At 39.8% G+C, this 22,615-nt stretch overlaps 1 protein-coding gene across 5 annotated transcripts in view; it reads right to left on the bottom strand.

Moving 5' to 3' along the window:
* The window catches only part of ADGRF5 (adhesion G protein-coupled receptor F5), a 96,618-nt gene that overhangs the window by 11,632 nt on the left and 62,371 nt on the right, over positions 1-22,615 (bottom strand). For 3 of the 5 annotated variants that reach the window (XM_079147143.1, XM_079147139.1, XM_079147140.1), the window contains exons 7-16: positions 21,910-21,968; positions 20,925-21,067; positions 17,669-17,884; positions 16,294-16,497; positions 10,792-10,962; positions 8,545-8,664; positions 8,184-8,393; positions 6,073-6,285; positions 4,158-4,313; positions 2,199-2,407 (exon numbers count right to left, since the gene is read on the bottom strand). In XM_079147143.1, the coding sequence (XP_079003269.1) occupies positions 2,199-2,407; positions 4,158-4,313; positions 6,073-6,285; positions 8,184-8,393; positions 8,545-8,664; positions 10,792-10,962; positions 16,294-16,497; positions 17,669-17,884; positions 20,925-21,067; positions 21,910-21,968 (1,701 nt within the window). The remainder of the gene's footprint in view (positions 1-2,198; positions 2,408-4,157; positions 4,314-6,072; positions 6,286-8,183; positions 8,394-8,544; positions 8,665-10,791; positions 10,963-16,293; positions 16,498-17,668; positions 17,885-20,924; positions 21,068-21,909; positions 21,969-22,615) is intronic. The other 2 variants (XM_079147141.1, XM_079147142.1) reach the window with 1 other exon arrangement.

Here is a 22,615-nt window from a genome sequence, read left to right as displayed (position 1 = left end):
GTTAATTAGATCCTACTAATCCATTCATGGCAAAATCTCCTAAAGCTGTAGTTTTTATTTTTTTTCTCCACACCCATAAGTATGTCCTGTGAGATATACTTATTTTAGGGGTAACTTACCTCTTAAACTATCTGTGTGTGCTCTTCAGAATGGACTCAGACTTTACAAACAGAAAGTGAACATTAAAACACATGTCAAGCTGAGAACTAGTGAGAAGCAAAGGAAAGAGACTTGATTGCTAGAAAACTAAAAGGGAATAAAATTGTCACTTGGATATCTTCATGGAAGAGCATTCCTCAACTTCTATTTTTCTCTGCATCACCTGCTCTGCTGACCTCTAGGTGACTGCTGGTTTCTATTTTCCTGGAGCGGTTCTGTTTCTCTGTGTTCTCCCAGAGTACTTAGGAAGAATGCCCTCTTTCATTCTCAAGAAGTGTCCTGATTTGGGTGACAGATTATATCATCTATATATAATGATCACTATTCAGATTTTTAACTCTCGAACTCCTGCTTACATTTTCTAAGAAGACTTTGCTGAGTGTGCCTTCCTGGAATGCATAGTATTTTTTTATTTCACCTGCCTTACACCTGTGACATCTTTCTGCTATCATCATGTGTTTTAATTCTAATACTTCTTCAATTAAATTATAAGATCCTTAACAACATGGGCCATGTGTTATATTTATTTCTATTCTTCCCATATCCCATAATGCCTAACATAGTACAAGTGGTATAACTTGGCATGTAATTTCACAAATATGTGCTCAATGAATAAATCAGGTGAAGCATGATAGATCAGTATGGCCCTTTTCCATTGAAATTGTACTGAGAATTTGGAGTTTAAATTATAAGTTCTAGCTTTCTTTTTTTTTTTTTAATTTTAGTTGTAGATGGACACAATACCTTTATTTTATTTATTTATTTATTTTTATGTGGTGCTGAGGATTGAACCCAGTACCTCACACAGGATAGGTGAGCACTCTACCACTGAGCCACAATCCCAGCCCTAAGTTCTATCTTTCTTGATTACAATAACTTGTATCCCTCAGGCTTTTCCCATCAGGGCTCAACACAAATGCTAAGTTTGTCAAGCAGAACTTCTTGATTTATTTTACTGAAAATTATGGTGTAATTACTCAAATGCATTATATTCTCTATCGAATGAGAGGCCAAGTTCTAATTTGATAGCACCTATGTAACACTTTGCGCATAGTAGATATTTCAATAACTTTGGTGCAAGACAAAAGGTGAGAAAAACAATAATTTGATAAAACTCAAATCAATTTTTTCTCCATTTTCCTTTCTTCAGAGGATATGAGCTGGTTGTCTAAAGATATCATCATTCACTATAACCCACTAGTTACAGCTCAGGTATTTATTTGCTGTAGCTCATGGAGTTTTTAGGAGTCTCTAACTTACAACAGACTAGGGATGAAAGCAACATTTATTTATTTTGAGAAGAAGCAAAGAATGTCTTCCTGCAACATAGCAGTAGCCTTTGTTCATGGCAAGAGAGGTGGTCCTTGGTCCTTTCAGCAGTACAGTTTACCTCTAAGGATTGAGGAAATTTCAGACCTACAAAAGCATAAATCCCAATTACTTTTTATTAAAAATTATTTTCATGTTATTTCTTTTTCTGAAAAGACTACAGCTGTCAGATACCAAATCATTCAAATGAGATGAAATAGGGGATAGTACCATCATCCCTTGAAGGTATTGGACACAAAGTTCTGAGACGTCATGGTTAAAGTTTCCAACTGGTCCTAGAACAGAACACGTACTTTTTTGCCTTCATATTTGAATTTAAACATTGTTTTGGGGGAGGTACCAGGGAATTCAACTCAGGGGCACTTGACCACTGAGTCACATTCCCAGCACTCTTTTGTATTTTATTTAGAGACAGGGTCTCACTGAATTGCTTAGCACCTTGCTTTTTTGTTGAAGCTGACTTTGAACTCAAGATCCTCCTGCCTCAGCTTCACAAGCCCCTGAGATTAAAGGCATGTGCCACTGTGCTTGGAAGAATTTAAACATTTTAAAGCATCTCTAGGATTGTACCTTCTTTGGGAGTAGACAAATGAAAATAGCTTTTGGAGCAACACAAAGCATTCAAGGCTCATTTCCCTGAGAGCCGAGAAATCTGACGAGCCAGACAGATGTCCCTCGCAAGAACTCAGAGTCAAGGGTTTAAAGCTCACCTTGGCCAGCTGCAGCAGGCTATTTATTGGGGCAGAGATGCAGTCTTTCCTCTTCACCTTCCACCGGGAGCCTGCACAGATGTAAGTGATGGTCCCGCCGATGGTACGGTCAGGGCTGCTAGGAACATTGGAGAACTGGCATAGCTTCTGGATGACCTTTCCTGGCTGCCCCACGCCTATTGTGGGATCCCGGCATGTAATATTCTTTTCTGCATTGGAAACACAGGAATAAAAGGGACAATTGAAAAAAAGAAAAGATAGTGGAAATAGGGTCCGGCTGATAGAATTGTGAGGTTTGAATTCACATCTCTCTTTACTTTCAGTGAATTTTTTCAGAGTTTACTCATTTTCTTAATTTTGTTCCTGATTTTCCAAAGCCCCTTTCTGCTTCCCATACAAATCTGTCTTTTGTAACCTGAACTTGATTTTCCTAACAGAACTGATTTCCTCTATGCCTGACCCACACCTCCAATTCCTAGGAAGCTTCTCTTTGCTGTGGGGAAATCTAAACCATAGAAAATGAGCACTTCTCCCAATGAGAGGTGTCCTGTTTACCAGGAAACTTAAGGATGTAATGCCTCAATTTAGATGTTCTCAATGGTGGTATGTTAGAATCACTTGGGGAGTTTTGGATATTGCCAGTGTTCAGACTCACTCCAGCCCAAGTACAGCAGAATGTCTAGACTGAGATTCTAACCTCAGCAGTACTTTACGTTTCCCTGGTTATCTCAGTGTGCAGCCAAGGTTGAGAAGCACCACTATAGTTCAAAAGTGTAGGAATAGTAGGAATTCCAGGCATCCATGACCTGAATATTCTAGGCAATGGGTTGAAACATTTGTTCCTTCTGGTTTCCCTTAAAGGTGACTCTATTTCACCTCTGCTCGTAAGGAGACAAGAATGGGAAAATGACATTTGTTGAAGAATTTCTTAATTTCTAGGGAATCCTAACTCTGATGAGCAGAATCCTCTTGTCAAGATTTTTTGTTTAGTTAATGAATATTAAAATCTCACCCACTGTATAAAATCCTGAAATAAATGAATAATGATCTATCCCAGGAAAAAGAAATGGAAACAGATTTGGTGTGAAGAAAGAGCACAAAGATAAGTGGATAAAACATGTTGGTTGAGATGGGGAGAAGGGACTGTGCTTAGAGAGTCAGGTGACAGTGACTCAGAGAGATATGCAATGCTAATTTGCTTCCCTGTATTGGTGTCCAGGGCCCAGTGACCAACACATGTGAGAATGACCACAAATCATTCTCAAACAAGTTAGTGATAAAGCCGTGCATCCTTTGTACAGGAGTCCTGCTACTGGGAATAGCTAGAGGACATGCCCCGGATCATCACAGATCTCTTGCCCCTCTGTTGACTGAGGGTGAACTTTCAGCATGGGCTATTATAGAAATGCCTCCAGAGATGACGACTTTGTGTCTCAAAGATATTTTGCAGGGGCATATTGACTCAGCGGTGACAAAGGATGGGAAAGGCAATTGCCTGTTCTTTACATTAATTCTTTTCACGTGGCTATATCACACTCCCTCTGATGAAAACCCAAAGGAATCTCAAGTTCACATAGATTCTGCCCACTCTTATCTGCCTGGTGCCTCCCACGCTCAACTGAAGTATGATTTCATCTGTAAGGTTTTCCTGATCATTTCCTCCCCACCTACCAGTCACGGAGTTAAACCAGGTGGCCCTTGCAGCCACCCACAATAGTTCCAGCTTTTCACATACCCCAATGTATGTGCCATTTTCTACTGCATTAGTCTATCTTTCCTCTGGGCCTGAGGCCAGGAAACATGACTTATTCTTCTTCAAATCTGCCATGGTTAACCCACAGCATGCCATAGGGAAAGTGTTTGACATATATTTACTGAATGTACAAATGAGGAAGTGAAGGAATAAATAAGTCCCTGCTCTTGACTCTAACATTTTAAAACAATGTGAAAGGCACTTACCAGGAACTAGAGAGACCTTCATAGTTGGGCTCCGGACTGAATTATTAGCAGCATTGGTAAAGTGACAAAATGCATTAACATTTTTTGGACACCAGGAAAATGAGTTTGCCATGAAATTGTGTTTGTAGCACACTTGTTTTCCATTAACTTCTTTTGCTAGAGATAGAGTGAGAGCATGAAGTCACAACGTGAGCACCCAAAGCATGCATATTATCAAGGTGATTCAATGTAAATAAACCTGTCAAATATTTCTCCAGAATGTGTCACATCCATTTAAAATGCATTATCACTTATTTCCATAAAGATAATCTCTGGTTCCTAGAAGCCAGTCTGCATTTGCATATGCGCCAACCAGAAGTTCGCTTCTGCCATTCATGATTCCAAATCTGTGCCATGTTTCTGATGGTCAGAATGCATGCTGCTTTAGCATCCCTGTAATCCCTCCGCTACGTACATCATGCTCTGTGTGTTTGTCCTATCCTCTCTTTACCAGGTAGGATTTTAATCAGTTCTTTGTGGATCTTTCTTTTTCACAAACCCATATGCTCTTATAGAGAAGATCATTGATCTTATTTATCTTTTCATCTCCCAATGCTTAGCTCAGTATCTGGCACATAAAAAGCACTGAATATATGCATGTTGACCACAGAGTGTTGAAAACATTCTCATGTTTCAATATCCAAGTTTATTCCAAATGCTCCTACATGCAGTTTTTTAAAAATAATCCAATCTTTTTAAAGGCTTTCCCAAATTTATGTTTTTTTTTCAATCTGTATTACTTATTTTGTATATTTAATGTTATATACATTCCCTTTTATGAGACTGGCCTTTCTAGATATCAAAATAGGAGACTAAATTACACAGTTTTCTTCTCATTGATTGTTACTGCATCTTGCTTTGAGCAAATTCCCAAGAATAGTTATTTAAAGAATGAATGAGCTTTCAAAACCCTCAGGAAGGTGTCTGCATTTTGAGATTTGAGGTTGTAAACTCATGTGTGGTTGATCTTAATCTCTGGGAATCCTGAAGAATCCATATTGAGGATACATTCTACCAGGGAGGGTTTATGTTATTGTTCTTATTTTTGTTGTTATTGCCTGATGGCTTAAGGTGCAAACCAATGGGCCACTTTAAGTTAATTACACTTCATCTTAGTGATCCTGAGCCACAAACATTATAAATTCAAAGCCCAAAGTTGGGTGAGGACAAGACAGTTATAATTCTCAGGGGAAACTTGTTGCCCCCACCTAGAAATGAGGCCCAATTCTTAACTCAGACAGATGGCTTTTGCGCTTCTGGCCTATTCTGTTACTAAGCATGTCACCTTTTGAAGGTCCTGGCATTGTGCTGGTGGGATGGGGAGTCTCAGTTACTGCTTAGGGAGCAACATGTGTTTTTATCCCTCTGGAGCCTTTAACCCATGGCTCTGGGTTTCTGATTCTGCAAAATGCTAGCAGGTAAGCTCCAGCACTAACTAAAACATCATTTCTGTTTTCTTCTCCTCTATGTTTTAGTTGCTTGGTTATTTCTCTTACTTTCTGGCATGATCAATTTGCATTCAAAGGATTGTTGTATCACTTTTATAGCAGATTATTTGACAGTATGGCAGAAAGGATTATTAGAATATTTAGTCTGCCAAATAGGGGAAGTTTAAATCCAATGAAGGTATCTTAACACTGTCTTCAACAGCCCACTAAAAAGAATGCACTACACCCTTACAGTGTAAAGATTCGGCTGCAAACTGATAGGTCACCAGTCGCATTGTAAAGCAGAATGTAACGTCTATGGGATTCCACTCTGTAACACTGTATTTCTGATACGGTCTTTAGGTTTCTTGATTCCTGCTTAAGAGTAGAATTTTGGCTCCACATATGTGATATAATATGTCCCAACAGTTCAGCAGTCTTTATCTTACCTGCTGGAAAGGTCAAGGAATCAATCTGGAAAGTGACCTTATAGTCTTCATCCTCTTCTATGCAGCACTTGAAGTAATGGGAGCCTCTGCATAAAACACTAGCTTCCAAAGGATCAGTCATGATGTTGGGCTCTAGAGGCAGCGGGTGAACAGTGACATCTTTGGTTGCGACACTGTATGAGTTCTTATATCTAAATATGCAGTGATAGGTTCCTGAGTGGAAAGAAGCAAGAATGAGATGCAGTGAAATAATCACTTATGAAAGGCATTTGCTAGAAAGGTTAAGGAGAGTCTTAGCTTTTCTCCTCAAACCTAGATAAGGTCTTACCACACCTTCCTGGATACTAAAGGAGAAAATTCTTGACCAACCCTTTTCCTGAGCTTCCCATATATTTGAAAGACTAACCAATGAGCCCTATATATGCAATTAATTTCAAATAAAGATGCTTCTCCAAGGTTGGGGGCGGAATCAGGTTTCAAACCAGCTTCCCTATTTCTGTTTCAAGATTCTTTCATCAACCCAGAAAATAAATAGGGATTGTGGTCTATTCAAGGATGAGGTTTGTTTGTTTTTTAAAGTGTTGTTGACTCAATGGAGCATGATGTTATTTGATGACCCCTTCCACATCTCTAAGTGGGCAGTACCCTTGGATTCCTGGGTACCACAGCACCAGAGGACAAATCACCACTTGAGCAAGCTTCCCTGGAGAAAATATAGCAAGATTTTAAGGAAGCTACAGGTAAGTAAGACCCTTCCCTTTTTCTTATATTCTTTCTTTATCTTTGCCTGAACTCTGGAGGAGTCAGGAGTAGCAGGCACCAGAGGAAAAATAAAAAGCAAGAGAAAAAAGAAACCCTTAAAATTCCTGTTGGGAGGAAGGGGAAACTTAAAACTGAATATAAAGAAAAGTGTTGCAGATTTTGATCAGAACAGATTCTTCAGTACCGAGGGATGGAACTGCTTCATAGTTTAATGTGACTGAAAGAGCTACAGTTATTGCCCAGAAATAGGAAAGAGCAACTGGACACAGCAGGTTTGACGTCAGCATGGGAGAAAGATGCTACCATTTCCTGATCATGTGCTAGCAAGTTCAGACCCCCAAATACATAGCTATTTCTGCTAGGACCTTAAATGAAAAAAATAAAGAAGGCATGGGACTCACAGAATCTGGATTAATCCTATAGTTAACAAAAGACTTCAGAGTGAGTGGTTAAGAGTTGCCCACTGGGGCCAGGTTTGCATCCTGGCTCTGTTGTTTACCAGATGAATAAACTTGGATAATTTATTTAACTTTTCTGGGCCTTGGATACCTTATCTGTTGAATGGGGATAATAATAATACTGTTCCTTAGGTTTATTGCTTTAAATAAATCAAAACAATATATCACATAGATCCAATCACATAGTAAAAGCTCTTTCTATGGCAGTTCTATCAAATTAATTTTTCTCTCCAAGATTTGTATTTCCTCCCAACATGAACAATGTATAGATGTAAAATAGGAAATAAAAGTGCCTCTTTCTTCAGAACCAGACATATAAAAACTTCACCTAGATTTTTTTTTTAGTTTTTTGTACTAGGGATTGAATGTAGGGGTGCTTAATCACTGAGACACATCCCCAGCCCTTTTTCTTTTTTATTTTGAGACAAGGTCTCACTAAATTGCATAGGGCCTTGCTAAGTTGCTGAGACTGGCCTCAAACTTGCAATCCTCCTGCCTCAGCCTCCAGAGCTGCTGGGATTACAGGTGTGCACAACCATGCCCAGTTACCTAGATTTTTTTAATAACACAGTTAGGGGAAACACTCCCAAAAGTCTAAAAAAACATTCTTAAAAACAATCCTTGTAACAGAATGTCAAGGACTCAGACTCTGGAATCAGACACTATTTCTAATCCTGGCTCTTCAACTGATGTTGGCTAAAGCAGTTTTATTATCTTTTCTGGGCCTCCTTTCCACATCTGGATGATGGAATGATGACATCATCCCCCATGGGACTGTCCCCGGGGTTAATGTGATGTGGGCATGTGCTAGGGTGCAGCCTGGGCAGATGCTATCATGGCATGTTTCCTGAGGTCCAGATGGCACCACCCAGAGACTGCTCTTTCACTCACCGTTCCACTCCCTGGTCGAGGTCTTCACTGTCAGCACTGACTCTGCTCCATCAAGAAACCTCCTTGTGGTATAAAACCTTTCATATATTTTGATTCCAGCGGAAGTGTTCCAGTATACCTCATCGTAGTTACTCACATCGCTGATGCATTTTATGGAAAAGTTTTGTCCCTCAGAAACAGAAATTGGGTCCGGGGTTATGGTGAGGTTGGCTGAAAGAATGCAAATAGAAAAGACAAAGAAAACCAAACGACAAGTCCAATGTTTAGTCTTTCTGGTGACATCAAGACACGAGTAAAATTAAAGACAGAGACAGCAATCATGGACCGTCCTGACTCTATTGGGGTCAGCGCGAATTGGTACCTTTCTGCTCCTGGGCTTTACTTGTTTCTAGGCTGTTCCCGGTGGTGCTCTGAACTGTACTCACTTCCATCACATGCCTTAGGAACTCGTGCACTTCCCTTTTGTGGCTGGAATTATCTCCTGATGATCAGCAGGGCAAAAGGTTGCAAACTTAGGGGTGTAGAAGTAACCCAAGCTCCCCTCCAACCTCCTCTCAGACTCCTCTGAGACATCTAGAGGCACAAGAAACAGCTGGCTTCTTTTTTTTTTTTTTTTTTTTTTAATATTTTTTAGTTGTAGATGGATACAATATCCTTATTTATTTTTATGTGGTGCTAAAGATTGAACCAGTGCAACATGGCATTTGCCAGGCAAGCACTCTACCACTGAGCCCCAGACCCAGCCCCACAGCTGGGTTCTTGTAGGGACTTCCTTATCTACTCTTTTAAAATACTTTTTCTTAATACCACATTGTATCGTAATTTCTCTCTTTTGACATCTCTCCTCCACAGAAGCGTGAGCCCTCCAGGCAGGCTTATGCTTCTGTATTTTTGCATCTCCAGCACCTTGTTCTGGGTCTATATATAGCCTGGGCTTGATAAACGAAAGAGTGAATTCTAGAACTACATTTTCAGTGGAGGAATCTTAGAGTGTATTGCCAAAATACTCAGACTTGGACTGTCTCAGGTAAACTGGAATGTATGGACACCTTAGCATTAGCTGTACATAATTATATAACTAAAATTAAAGACAACTATATATTAAAATTAAAGACTTAACTATATATTTACTACTCTTCTGAGAAGCTCCGGACTGATTCATTAGAAATTATTCATGGGAAATGTTCATGAGAACACTGCAAATGCAAAAGTTATGTGAAAGTCCTACTCTTTTCACCTCTGGTTCTATCTTTCCATTCTTTTCGAGCATATCATTTACATGGTTGACATTTCAAAATGTCAATGACTTCAGTCTTCCATAGGGGAATAGCTTCATGCCACTGTTGCTGGTCTGGATTTCCAATCAGTATAAAATCTTATTTTTAATCACAGTACAAAGAAATCAGGGTTTTCTATAGTATCCTTTTTAAGCTGGGGTTCAAGTGCTCAGATACAGCACCAGAGTTACTCATGTAAGGCATACTGGGTCCTTGGCATTGCCTTCCCTGGCTGCAGGGATCTGGAGGTGGCTTCGTAAGGGTTAGCTCTTTCTGAGAGTGGAAAGAAAAGGCATGGAGTCCTGGAACCATGAATCTGTTTCTCCTGATTCTCAATGAGATCCAACTGACAGAATAGTGATTTTCAGCAAAGGTTAAACATATCCCTATGATCTGCCCCAGTTGTACAGATAGGAGTGAAGTTACAATGAACAATTGGAGAAGGATTAGGTTTATCTGAACATAGTACTGCCTGGAAGAGCTCATGGGTATTTTGGGCAATTTGCAATTTTCTGAAGTGAAGGTGGGTATGCACTCCCAGTTTTAACTCAGAGTTGTGTTGATAACGTAGACCCACATAGCCTCAATGTGATTTTTGTATCAATGCTACATTACAGTAGCACACAACATGAATAATAGCAACAGGTAGAGCTTTTAGTAGTCCTTTCTCTAAGTTTTTCAAAAAGGATATCAGAATAGTCCATCTTTATAAAGACAGGTGGAAAAACATTTTTGCAGTTATAGGTAAAATTATGATATGAGGGGAGAAATGACACTTTCAAATGTCATTTTAACCAAACTGAACTGAGATATTAAAAAAACACTCTTTCCAACTATACAATACTGAGAGTAATGGATTATGAAAGCTTTCTGTAGCATGATTTCTAGAATGGGCAATAGAGGAAAGGAGACTTGGGGAGGGAGCTGAGGGGAGTTAGGATGGTGGAATCCAAAGAAGGAAGAATGGGGTGGTAGGAGGAAGAGGGGAAAACTCTCAGCGGGGGATATCCTTATTATGAATTCAGTAGCAATATAACCAACCAACCTAATGGTGAAACTACTTCCTGGTTCATTTTTTTGCCTTCCCAGTGCAATGCAGCTACTTCCTTCCCTCCAGTAAATTTCCCACTCCTACCATTCCCAATTTTTAAAAGATGCCATCTCAATTTCAATGACAGAGAGGGAACCTCTTCTATCTCCCATTGTTTGATTTACTCCAATCACAATCCCACTTTGGGGAAAACCTTACTTTCTTTTGCTCATGTAGATTCCCAGTTGATTCGCAAGTGTAATGTAGTTATTGCTAAAAATTCTACTGAAAGAAATCTTACCCACAGAAATGAATGTCACATCTATGTTCTTACTGCCTCTGGCTCCATGAATGCCGATGAACTCACAAGTGTAGATGACCGTTGTTCCGGATGACCCACTTGGGCACTGGGTTCCATTAGCCTTGAGGGTGTATCTGCTGCATTTAGAATCTAGGTTTGTTTCTGGGTTTCCTGTAATGACATAAGCAATTCTTTTGCTGTCATGACTGGCTGACTTTTTAATTTAGTGTCAAAGAGTCAGATCAATTAAAAGGTTACTATTTAAATTAGATATTCCTTGAGGAGGGGAGAGAGTTTAACAGTTGGGTCTGCAGACTTTGGACCCAGGTTTACCAAACTCTAACACTTACTAGAAGGTATTATTGAGAAAGTCACTTAATTTGCACTGTACCTCAATTTCTACACATGCTAAACAGGGTTAAGTAATAGCAGCCACTGCCCAGTACTTTGGGAATGTTCAATAATATATATATTATATATATATATATATATATATATATATATAATATTTACTTAGTATAGTGCCTGACTGGGGCCTGTCCCCAACAAAGACCATTAGTGGCGGTCACTGGAATGTGAAAATAAAAAAGAGAAGCAATGTGTTTGGGTATGACTTTAACTGGAAGGAATAAACATGTCAGATTAATTTAGACTACTATTATTTCTAAAGGAACAAATGATTCTGGGACATCTATTCATCTCCTTCAAAAGCGTGTTTGTACCTTGTTCCCTCCTACTATGTATACTTGAATGTTTCAGTGGAAGCTTTGACATCATGTTTTCTCAGTTACCAGCAGGTTTGTCTTTCACAATAGCTCCCTTTCCATATCTCCCTTTCCATTCCCAGAAACATTACACCCTCCACGCCATCTTCACCCCTTGCCTGGGGTTCTGGGACACTCAGAATCTGTTTTTTCCCACTCCAATCCCTTCCCTCTCTCTTCTCCCACCTCATCTCTGCCATGCACACCTAAGATATTCTTCAAACACCATCTATCTTTCAAAAATGAAAGAAAAAGAATAAACTCCTTGATTATTGCCAAAATAAGCACATGTTTTTAGCACTGGATGGAAGATCAATATTTGAAAAACTTTGCTTGACATGCAATCAGTGTTTCTTCCTAATCCCCAAATGGTTGTTCAAGTTACCCAGGTGATTTCTAGCTTCATTCGCCTTGCATGAATTACTTCCTAGATCATAGTCATGTCTCCTCACCCTCTCTAAGGCTCATCCCTCCACTTATCCTCTAAACAGTCACTTCTTCCAGTTGTGCCTTGACCCTAACTGCATCCTTTACTGTTCCTCCCCCTGCACCTTTAATCTTTCCTGTGGTTCCTTCACTTTGGACTTCACTCATGCTCAAGGCTTCATTTCCTAAAATGGCCTTCCCCAATCCACAAGCTCCTCTACCTACCAGACATTTGCTCCTCTCTTTATTCCATGATGTTTCTACCTATCCCACTTCTGTTTGTCAGCAAATCTTTACAACTGAGCTTCTTCACCCTCTACTTTACCAGGAGTGTTCCTTTAAGGCCCACAGTGACCTCTTCTCTTCATGCTACCTGTACTGCAGCATACCATGCTGCTGACCACCTTCTCTCCCATAGTTGTTCCCAGCTTCTCTGTCTTCATCCCTCCTTCTGTGCCTCCTTTCCAGGTTCTTTGCCTTCCGTTCCCTTCTTCAGTGCAGATGTTTCCCAGGATATTGATCTTTCTGCAAGGGTTCTGATACTTATCTTTCCTCATCTTTTCTCAACTCTCTCACTGGGCAGTCTCAGCAACAGCTATGGTTCCTATTTAATACTGTGCTTGGAGGACTTCCCTCTCTCTGCTGAGAGAAATACCTTTGTTGGAAATTTTAGAAGCAAATTCCCAAGTGTTGATTTGACATCTCAGGTACCTCTAATTCAGCATGTGCAATTTATTTATTTTTCCCCAGACAAAGCCTGCACATCTTCCAGTACTTCCTCTTTTTGCCATTGGCAGCTCACCAAATTAAAAATCTTAAAGTCATCTTTAATCACTTGCATTTCCTCACATTGTACTTCTACTTAGCTGTTAAAAAAATAATCTTTTAGATTATGCTTCTGAAACATTTTTTAGTCAATCCATGGCCACTTGCCCAGGCGCCTCTATTTGTTGTATGCACTTGACATATTACTGGAGCTGGGTCTCTGTAATTAGTGATTTTCCTCCTGAACCCATAGGTTACACTACCTGAATATTTATTTTTTTAAAGGTCAGTTCAGATGATCTGACAATCTTCCTTTTACCTTTAAAATCTTACCATTGTGTACAGAAAAAAGTAAAATATCCTTAGTGTGATATATGGCATTTATTTTTAGTATGATTTAAATATGCCTCTCTCCTTTTAGTCTTGTCCTACATCCCTCTCATAAAAACTAGGTCACATCCTGGGACTTTGACATGCCCTACAGCTTCACACCTGTATGCCTCTATTCATGCCTAAAATAATCTTCTCTCCTCCTCCTCCTCAACTCTTTTTTTTCCCCCGTATTTTTTATTGGTCCTTTATATTGATACTTCCTAATCCTTAAAGATCCAATCTTTTCACCAAACTAGCACACAAGGTAATAAGTTATGTGGGATAGAATGTATAAAGTAACATACTAAAATAATGGTAACGTGCAGTGGGTAGGCTCCCTAAGAAACGTCTCAGTATATTACATAGATGACGGGAGGGATAATTTAGTTGGGAGAATAACAATGACATCAGAGAGGAGCAAGATTTATTTTAGACCTGGAGGGACAATTAGAGATTAAATAGTTAGAAATGGGGCTCATGATCCTGGTGTGATCATGATCCAGAATGTCAACAGTGCCAAGGTCGATAAACCTTCTGTTAGACAATCATATAAGATCTTGCTTGAAGAAAGGATTTTTTTGGTCAAATCAGAAAATGGACATAAGTAAACGCATAAAACAGCAGAATGCAGATCTCAACCAGGGAACAATAGGTAGCCCTGGTTGGGAAAGAGTGGACATAAGGCTCCAATAAGATGGTAATCTCACAAACAAAGCAGAACCCATGTATCAGCACCATGCACACAGTGTTCCTTATGATACCCCTGGCTGTGCAAGTCCAGGTCTGTGTGGAAGGTACTGAATGCAGCTAATAGGCTGGTGCTTTGCTTTCTGTAGAAGAGATGGTCTCTGCTCAAGATTATATAATACCCCAGACCCTCGCCTATAAAATGGTGATAATGATAGCTACCTTGGGATGGGGAGGATGTGGAGAAAGAAACCAACAGAGTGAACACATTGAATCTGCCACAGCAACTTTTATGATAAGAACAATGCCCTTAGAGAAAATCCCTTCCCTTTTCCTGAGAGCAGTGGGAGAATGTTATTGAATGCTATTCCTCTTAAAGTTAGAAATTCCCCCTTTGAGCTCAGTGTAGTGGCACACGCCTGTAATGCCAGTGACTTGAGAGGCTGAGGCAGAAAGGAGGATTGCAAGTTTGAGGCCAGCCTCAGCACTAAGTGAGGCCCTAAGCAACTTAGTGAGACCCTGTCCAAAAAAAAAAAAAAAAAAAAAAATATATATATATATATATATATATATGAGGGTCTGTGGTTAAGCACCCCTGGTACCAAAAAAGAAAAAAAAAAAAAAGAAAGAAAGAAAAGAAAGAAAGAAAGAAAGAAAGAAAGAAAGAAAGAAAGAAAGAAAGAAAGAAAGAAAGAAAGAAAGAAAGGAAAAATGAAAAGAAATTTCCCCAAGGCTGATGACTCACTTTCTGCTTTACCTGTTTCAGAGTGCTTTGAAAAGGCAACTGATTCTAGAGGAGGTCAAACATTCCAAATGCTTTGAATGAAATCTTTTGCTACAGTGCTTCCTATTGACCTGGGGAAAATGGGTGCTAAAAGGTGTGGTGTTTGGAGAAAGAGACCTGCAGAGAGGGGGCAGCAAGAGGCAGAGGAAGAAGGGCAGGGTGCCAGAGCAGAGGCTAAATTCATCAGAGAACCCTCTGTGCAGGTCCCCGGGCAGCCAGCCCTGCAGCAGGAAATTCATTGTTCTGCAGTCTGCTCAACCCACACTGGGCATTAGGAATGTATGGCTGCTAGAGAGAGGTCCCCAAGCATCTGCAGCACAGACTTCCTGGTTCCGCTGCTAGAGGCAAGGTTTGTCGCCTCTCAGAGTTGAAAGCTTCTCAGTCACTACCACAGGAATTGTGCAAGGTCTTTCTCCCATCCGGCAGTTCCTTCAGGATGCCTACACCTCCTCTTCCTTAAAAAGCAGGGAAATGACTAAGGGTCCCAAGTGTCAGTACTTTCAACAGTTAAGAAATGCCTTTTCCATCTTTCTGCAGTGTTTAAAATCACATATAAAAGGTGCAGGTGAAATAAGCTTTGCCAAATAAAAGTGCTCAGAAAAACGTGCATGTTAATGAATCTTTTTGTTACATTGTCCAACAGCAAAGGCTTTAGAATATCAAGGCTCACCACACTAATGATTTTCACATTTTGGTTTAAAGATTAGTTTTATTTAAAGATGAGCATGTAATACTGCTCTTTCTGGAGGGAAGAGCTGGATGTGTGGTTCTACTGGATTCCAGATGGAAAAAAATCTTCCTTCCAAAACAGCTGACCAGCTCACAGAGGTGCTGAATGATATAGTTGGCCAAGACAAACACCAGTTTTGAGAAACAAGATCTGTGGTGAGTCCTTATCCTTTTCTTTTCATGTTGTGACAACCTTGGATTTAAGTCATTTAATCTGGGCCTCAATTTCCTTATTTTTATATCAGCGGTAAAAACACCAGCTTCAAATTTGTGGTCAAGCTTAAATGTGATTAAAAGCAATCACATATTTTTTAAATGGTTTAATCATAAACTGTTATACAAAATGGAGTCACTATTGCTGCTCTTATTTATTAGTATTAGACTTATCAGTATAAACTGGAGAGTGCACTTCAGATTTAATCTCCTTAAAACCAAAGCAAACATGATTGGAAATTGACATGAAGTAGCTGCGAGGACAAACATGTCTACAGAAAAAGATAAAAAGCTGGAAACGCAGAGAAAAGATTGAATTAAGTATGTAAACTAGGCTAATACTGAGAGGAGAGACAGAAACAAGTTCCAAGTCCTCCATGAAAAGCCAATGGCTTCCTCCTTAGTTCTTTGCTGAAGATGAAAAGGAAAGGAAGGAGGGACACGCTTTTCTGTGGGTTAGAAATGCCATGAACTTCAGCCAGCAGTACTCTGTCTTGGATCTTCTGCTACTGGAAACTCATCTATAACCCAAGCATGACATTGGTCGGTCTGTACTTTTGGAATTTTGTTCTAAATGCCTCAGCAGGAGCTGACACCAAACTTAGCGCTTTTCCGTAGTTTGAAGTTCAGAAAAAAAGAAAAAGAAGAAGAAAACAGGCATCTGATATCCCCCCCTCTTCCTATCATATCTCTCATTTTTTACATGGTGAAGAAGCAATGAAAGACCTATTTGCAAAAGAATATCTTATCTAACATTCTTACCTAGAATTCTTATTTCCCCTTCCTGCTTCCAGTCTACTTTGCTCCAGTTTACATTATTCTCACTGCAGCAGTTCAAAGATACAGGATTGTTGTCGCACATCACCTTCATTTCTTCTTTTGCCAAAATTCGGACGGGTATCACATCAATTTTTTTTTTAGCCTCATATTCAAAAATATCCAATATCAGTTTGCAAACATATTCACCTGCACAGAATATACAAGATCATTTATTATTACCACACATGTGTATCTCCTTAGATGAGTGATAGTCTGGTCTCATGTATCATGGCATTACATCATGAAGCTTCATTTTCAAAGCACCTGGGATTTGGTCTAAATGCTCCTAAAGGAACATTTGGGAAATGCTGAGGGTCAATGCAGAGATTTCTGATGCCACAGATACAGAGTAGAGAGTTGTTCTAATTGTAGCACTCTCATGGATTTTGCTAGTAAGAAATAAGTGAAAGACCGATAAAGGGAGGGGAAAGTTTTTGGAAAGCTTTGGAGGAAGTTTTTGGAAAGCTTTTGGAGGAAAGCTTTGGAGGAAGATAGAAATTTTTGACATCTTATTTAACCCTCTGGTAAAATCAGAATCAGTCGAGATGTGATATGCCTCATGTGTCAACAGTCCACATTTTTTTGTTTGTTTGTTTTTTTGTGGTGCTGGGGACTGAACCCAGGGCCTTGTGCATGCAAGGCAGGCACTCTACCAACTGAGCTATATCCCCAGCCCAACAGCCCACATTTTTATGCAGAGAAGTAGAGGTGACCCTGCTGATATCTGGATTAAAATGAAGAGTTAAGACTTAAATTCCTGTGGCTGCTTGGGGTGGACAGGATGGTAGGGACAGGTCAAAGGGAAAGATTACAGGAGAGTGCAAGAAAATCTGGGAGTGGGGGTGATACATATGTTCACTATCTGGATTCTGGTGATGGTTTCACAGGTGAACATATGTCAAAATTTAATAAACTTTAAATATGTGCAGCTTATTACATAGCAATTCTACTTTAAATTTTTTTTTTTTTTTTTTTTTTTTTTTTTGCGGTACTGGGGATCGAACTCAGGGCCTTGTGCTTGCGAGGCAAGCACTCTACCAGCTGAGCTATCTCCCCAGCCCTACTTTAAAATTTTTTAGAATTTAATTGAACACTCAAGGAATAAGAAGAAAATACGCATACTAAAAAAATACAATAAAATACATTAATTAATTTAGAAAGAAATATTAAGATCACAGGATGAATTTTTCATTGTGGAGTGTTGAGTGTTGAGTCACAATACTTCTTTTGAAGAGAGCAGCACCGCTGACACATGATAGGGTTTTCTCTTAAGAGCATTCAGCTCCATTCCTCACACAAGACACCAAGGAAGACTCACCTGCGTCACCCTGAGTGACATTGTAAATGGTGAGGCGCGATACTGAGGTTATGTTGTTGGGCATCGAGGTGTAAATGGAGAATCTGCTGCTGTTCTGGATGTGTCTCTCTCCCCGGTACCAAGACACATTGGAGGACAAAACTTCATTTTCACATTCCAGGCTTACTGTGTCCCCTTCAAAGATGATTTCTGGTATGATGGTGAACTTAGTTTCATCTGGAAATTCAAAGAAGAGATGTTAGGATCCCAGAGCAAATAAATGTAACAGAAGCCAGGTGTCCCTTGCTGGAGTTCTTAGGAGGTCTCCTGAGCACCCATGTGGCTCCTTGCTCCACTCCCCAAACTGCCATGGAGACCCACAGTGTTACAGCCTGCCTGGTAATAGGGGCAGGGCTTCCAGTTTGGGACCTATACAGCATGTGTCTTAAGGTCACTTAGGAATTCCTAATGGTAGTAATGGGATCCCAAAGCTGATATCAGTATCAAAAGTCTGGTACAAAATAGTGAATTCATTTATGTAAAAGCCACCCAAGCTGAAGAACATGGAGTTTCTTTGCTACTGAATGGAATATATCAACTGCTTCTCACCAGTTACTCACTGGAAATAGAATTGTTATTGATAATAAGTAAAACCTTCTTGGGAACAAAGAATTTTTCAAGGTCTGATCCCCATGGACCCTTAAGTATGAAACTTAGTAGGTAGACAGGTGTGGATTTGGGTTCTGGTTTTGTCCCACAATCAGCTTTGTGAACCTGGGGCACCTGCTTGGTCTCACCCAGCCTCAGTTTCCTTGTCTGGAAAATGAGGGCAGTGAGAGTCACATTGGGAAAGGACTTGGGAAATCAGCAGTTAGTTATTATTACTGTGATGTCAGTAAATTCCTGAAAATTGCTGCATGGGTATTATGCAGCCAAAACCACCATATTGGTTATCTTTGTATACATTTTTATGGATGCCCTCTGCTTACATAACCTTGCAGTTTTTGTAAGCTGTGTGTTTTGTGCAGTGTCCTTCATGAGCTATTTGTTGAGGAAACCAGAGGAATGGGGTTTGAAGGCTGGGGAAGACCCCCTATAGATAATAAACATGGGAATAAATCACCATAAAATTAATTTTGGGTAGTATGAAATTCTAGTCAAAATGTTAGTATCTTACCACTTTTTAAAGGCCATTCATTTAAATAAGATTTTTTAAAAATCACATTCAACTATTAGGAAGCAAAATCATCTGTGAATATTTAATGTAGTGCACTAGCTTTGAAGTCATACAAACTTGTGTTACTTGCTATGTGTCTGTGGGTGAATCATTCACCCTCAATAAGCCTCCAATTCCTCATCTGTATGTGAGAGATAATGACATCTACCTCAGGGGACATGTGAATATGAAATAGATATAACACACTGGAATGAATGCAGAAAATATGTGGTAAGTGTCCCTGTTTTCATTATGATTGTAACTAATAAGTTAGATTCATAGAATGCCAGTATTATATGGTTATGTGGAATTGAATAAAAATTTAGCAGGAATAACTAAAAATGGGTGTTGTGGTTAAGGGACCTGCTGATTAATAAAATATCACCAGAGGATTGATGTATGACAAAGTAAATGGATCTATTCTAAAGACTGCCATGTGCTTTTTGTATTTCATGAAGATAGATTTAAAAATAAATTCCTGATATGAATTTGTTCATTCAACAGTTTTCTATCTTGCCCTCTTTCTCTCCTATGCCCCACTCACACACACATAATGAAGAAGAAGAAGAAGAAGAAGAGGAGGAGGAGGAGGAGGGGGGGAGGGGGAGGAGGAGGAGGAGGGGGAGAAGAGGGAGGGGAAGGAGGAGGAGGAGGAGAAGAAAATTTCATCCAGTTACACGAGTTTTTGGATGTCTGTGTTCTGGATGAACACCACCTACACTGGAGAGCAGGATGGTATCTGAGTTCCCTGTGGAATTGAGTGCTACCAATTCATGTTTATTGCTCTAGAGCTGTGCATATCACAGAATCCCACTCTGGTCTTCCAGGGAGGATAGAGATGGATATAGACTGTGTAGGGGGGAGAGAATGTTGAGTCTCATTTTCAATGACTCCATTGCTCTTTGGAAGTTCAAGTCATGGATACAAATGCACCATGTGAACTGTATTATCAGCAGCATGTGCCAGAAGGGACAGTCAGTCCAACCACTAAAACCTGGGCACTTACTCATTTATATGACTGATTATCCTCCACATGACTGAAATTTTGGGGAAAGATCACAGCTGCAATTTAACTATGCAAAAAACTGCCATTCTTCTGATCCCTTAGAACCACAGACAAAAAGAACTCTTCGGGGCAGAGAAAGCACATCTGTCTGTTGGTCAGTTGGTGTTATGGTCAGGGAAGGGCAGTATTGCTGAAATTGTGACTGTGTAAACTGTGTTTTCAGGTCACTTATTCCCTTTTCTATAATTTCCTGATTTTTATTTATGTTTTATTATCTTATTTAGTCTGATTTTTCATTTTGCTATTACATCTTATAATACATTCTATGATTATACATATTTCTCATACTTCCCTTAACTAGTTTTATCACTTAGAATATTTTATATTAATAAATGATGTGATTGAAAATAACTGCAGAGAACATAAAACAGAGGATATGAACTTTCTGTGAGGCTGAGCTAATTCCTGACCAAGGGGCTCTTTCCTCTGTGCCCACACCATTCTTTCAGTGCCCTCCCCTATAGTAGATTCCAATGATTGATTGCTCTTCACTCCAGACTGCAAACCTGAGTTATACAGAACATCTGCTGGTCTATTCCTACATGCATGCTACCTTTCTGGCTTCGCTTACTAGTTCCCAACTACTAATAGATTTACCCTTCTACTGACATACTAGAGCTCAACTTCAAACCCCATTTGTAAAGTGGGGGAGAATATCTAAAACACACACACACACACAATTTACCACCACTGATGTAAAGTGGTTCTCACACTTCCTGGTGCATTAGAATCACCTGGAAAGCTTCTTCTTGAAATAGATGACTCTGCTGTAAGTTCCTTACTTTCCTCTCCCCTGTATCCCAGTGCAGTGACACTAGCCAAGTACTGACCAAAGGCGGGGAGATGACACATAATCCTATGTGCCAGGAACTGGACAGTCTCTCTCCACAGAATATGTCAAAATGTGATTTTCTAGGTTTAAGCATAACCATCAACATCATGACCATATCTATATAGAATCTACCAATGGGAAAATATAGCAAGGTTTCACTTACTGCTAGGCACCCCTTGAAAGGAATTGTAGTCCATTTTGTAGGTCTGATTGAGGGTCTGCGTGACTTGCTCGTTGGCTTTCTGAATTAATCCAGGTGGTGGTGTTGTAGACTTGACTTCATATGCCACAACCACACTGCCCTTGCTGGACAGAGACCACTCAGTTCAGTAAAGCAGCAATTGACCTGGAAGAGTCTAGATGCTTGTGGTTTGTTTGCATGAGAAAACAGATAGCAGGAACCACCCCTGGGGGGGCTATTATGCTCAGGGAATCACTGAAGGAAACCTATCTTCAAACTCTGGATAAAAGCCCTAGACAGGGCTTGCATAATCCAAAAGTATGCAAATAGGTAATATAGGTAAAAAAATGTTGCATGTGGGAATTAATGAACAGAGTCCTACCCCCTGGTCATGGGGGGCAGCCATCATGCAGAATCTGCTGATGACTGTCACACAGGTATTCTGGCCTCTATTACCAGATACACAGAATGTAAATGAAACCCAAACTTTAGATGTTCCCATACAGATTCCTGATTTTTAAGATTGGCAACTAAGTCTTCAAAAGAGTGTGCAAACCCACACAAGGCTACAGGGTACCCAATTCCAAAGGGAGCCAGCATGCAACTCTGTGGTCCTGACTGGCCAGCAAGAATTTTCTTGCATAAAGGCATTGGTACAAGACATTATTTCATTTTTACATTTCCAAACTCTCTAGATTGAAAGCTTATCTTTTTGCAAAATCCTTGCACACATAAAAATTGACCACATCTTTTTCTGTCTTTACTTCTATATAGGTCATCTGTAAGGGGTAAGCAGCTCTTCTCAGGGTTTCATTTCTCTTTTAACCCCTGTAATCTGGCTTTTGTCGACCAAACTGTTCTTGCTGAGCACGCCACATCATGCCCACTAATGTTTTATTTTTTCCTCCTTAACTTTCATGCTGATCCCTGCCATCAAATAGAAATGAACAAATTATAGCATTCTTACGTGAACTCTGTCACAGTCACGGATTTGAAGCCTGGTAAAATTTTGTAACCCTCCCGGAACTGGAAAATAAGGCAAGAGAGTATCACATATTAGAGGCTGTTGAGAAATATAAAAGACTTAAAAACCAAGTAGAAAGCACATGTCCCTTATCACCCTGGGTAAAATTTTCTTCTGTATATTTTGTTAGTACTGGCATTAGCAGATCTTTGAGGATACATTTCATAACTATCTGTGTCAGTCTGGGTTCTTGGAGAAGTAGACACAAGATTAAATGTGGGGGGAAAGTAATTGCTCAGACAGATGTCCAGGAAAAAAAATGGTGAGGAGTGGGGAAGACAGGGAAAGCCATCAGGTCCTCTGTGGAAGAGGTAAGCAAGGTTGAATAAAAGCATCCTAGGATGAGCCAGGGAAGGTCCAATGAAGCCTTCAAATGAGTCTCCATATCTGACACAGATCACTGAGTTCATTCATCACTAGGGTAGAAGCAAATGCCATCAAGGGTTTCAGAGAGAGCTTGGAACTCAACCACATCCCCTGTGGCTAGAGGTCCAGGAGGGACACCTGGGAGGCCACCTCAGTAACTGTTCCTCATTTGATGGTATTGCAACATTGATTGAGTTAATATAGCCTTGATGATGTTTTTATTCCACTTTGTTCCTCTGAACACCAACCCCACAGGAGATTCTATTTGACCCAAATTAAATTT

The sequence above is a fragment of the Sciurus vulgaris genome (assembly GCF_902686455.1).
Source record: "Sciurus vulgaris genome assembly, chromosome: 7".
NCBI classification, from domain to species: Eukaryota; Metazoa; Chordata; class Mammalia; order Rodentia; family Sciuridae; genus Sciurus; species Sciurus vulgaris.
This window is presented reverse-complemented; position numbering and strand designations above follow the sequence as displayed.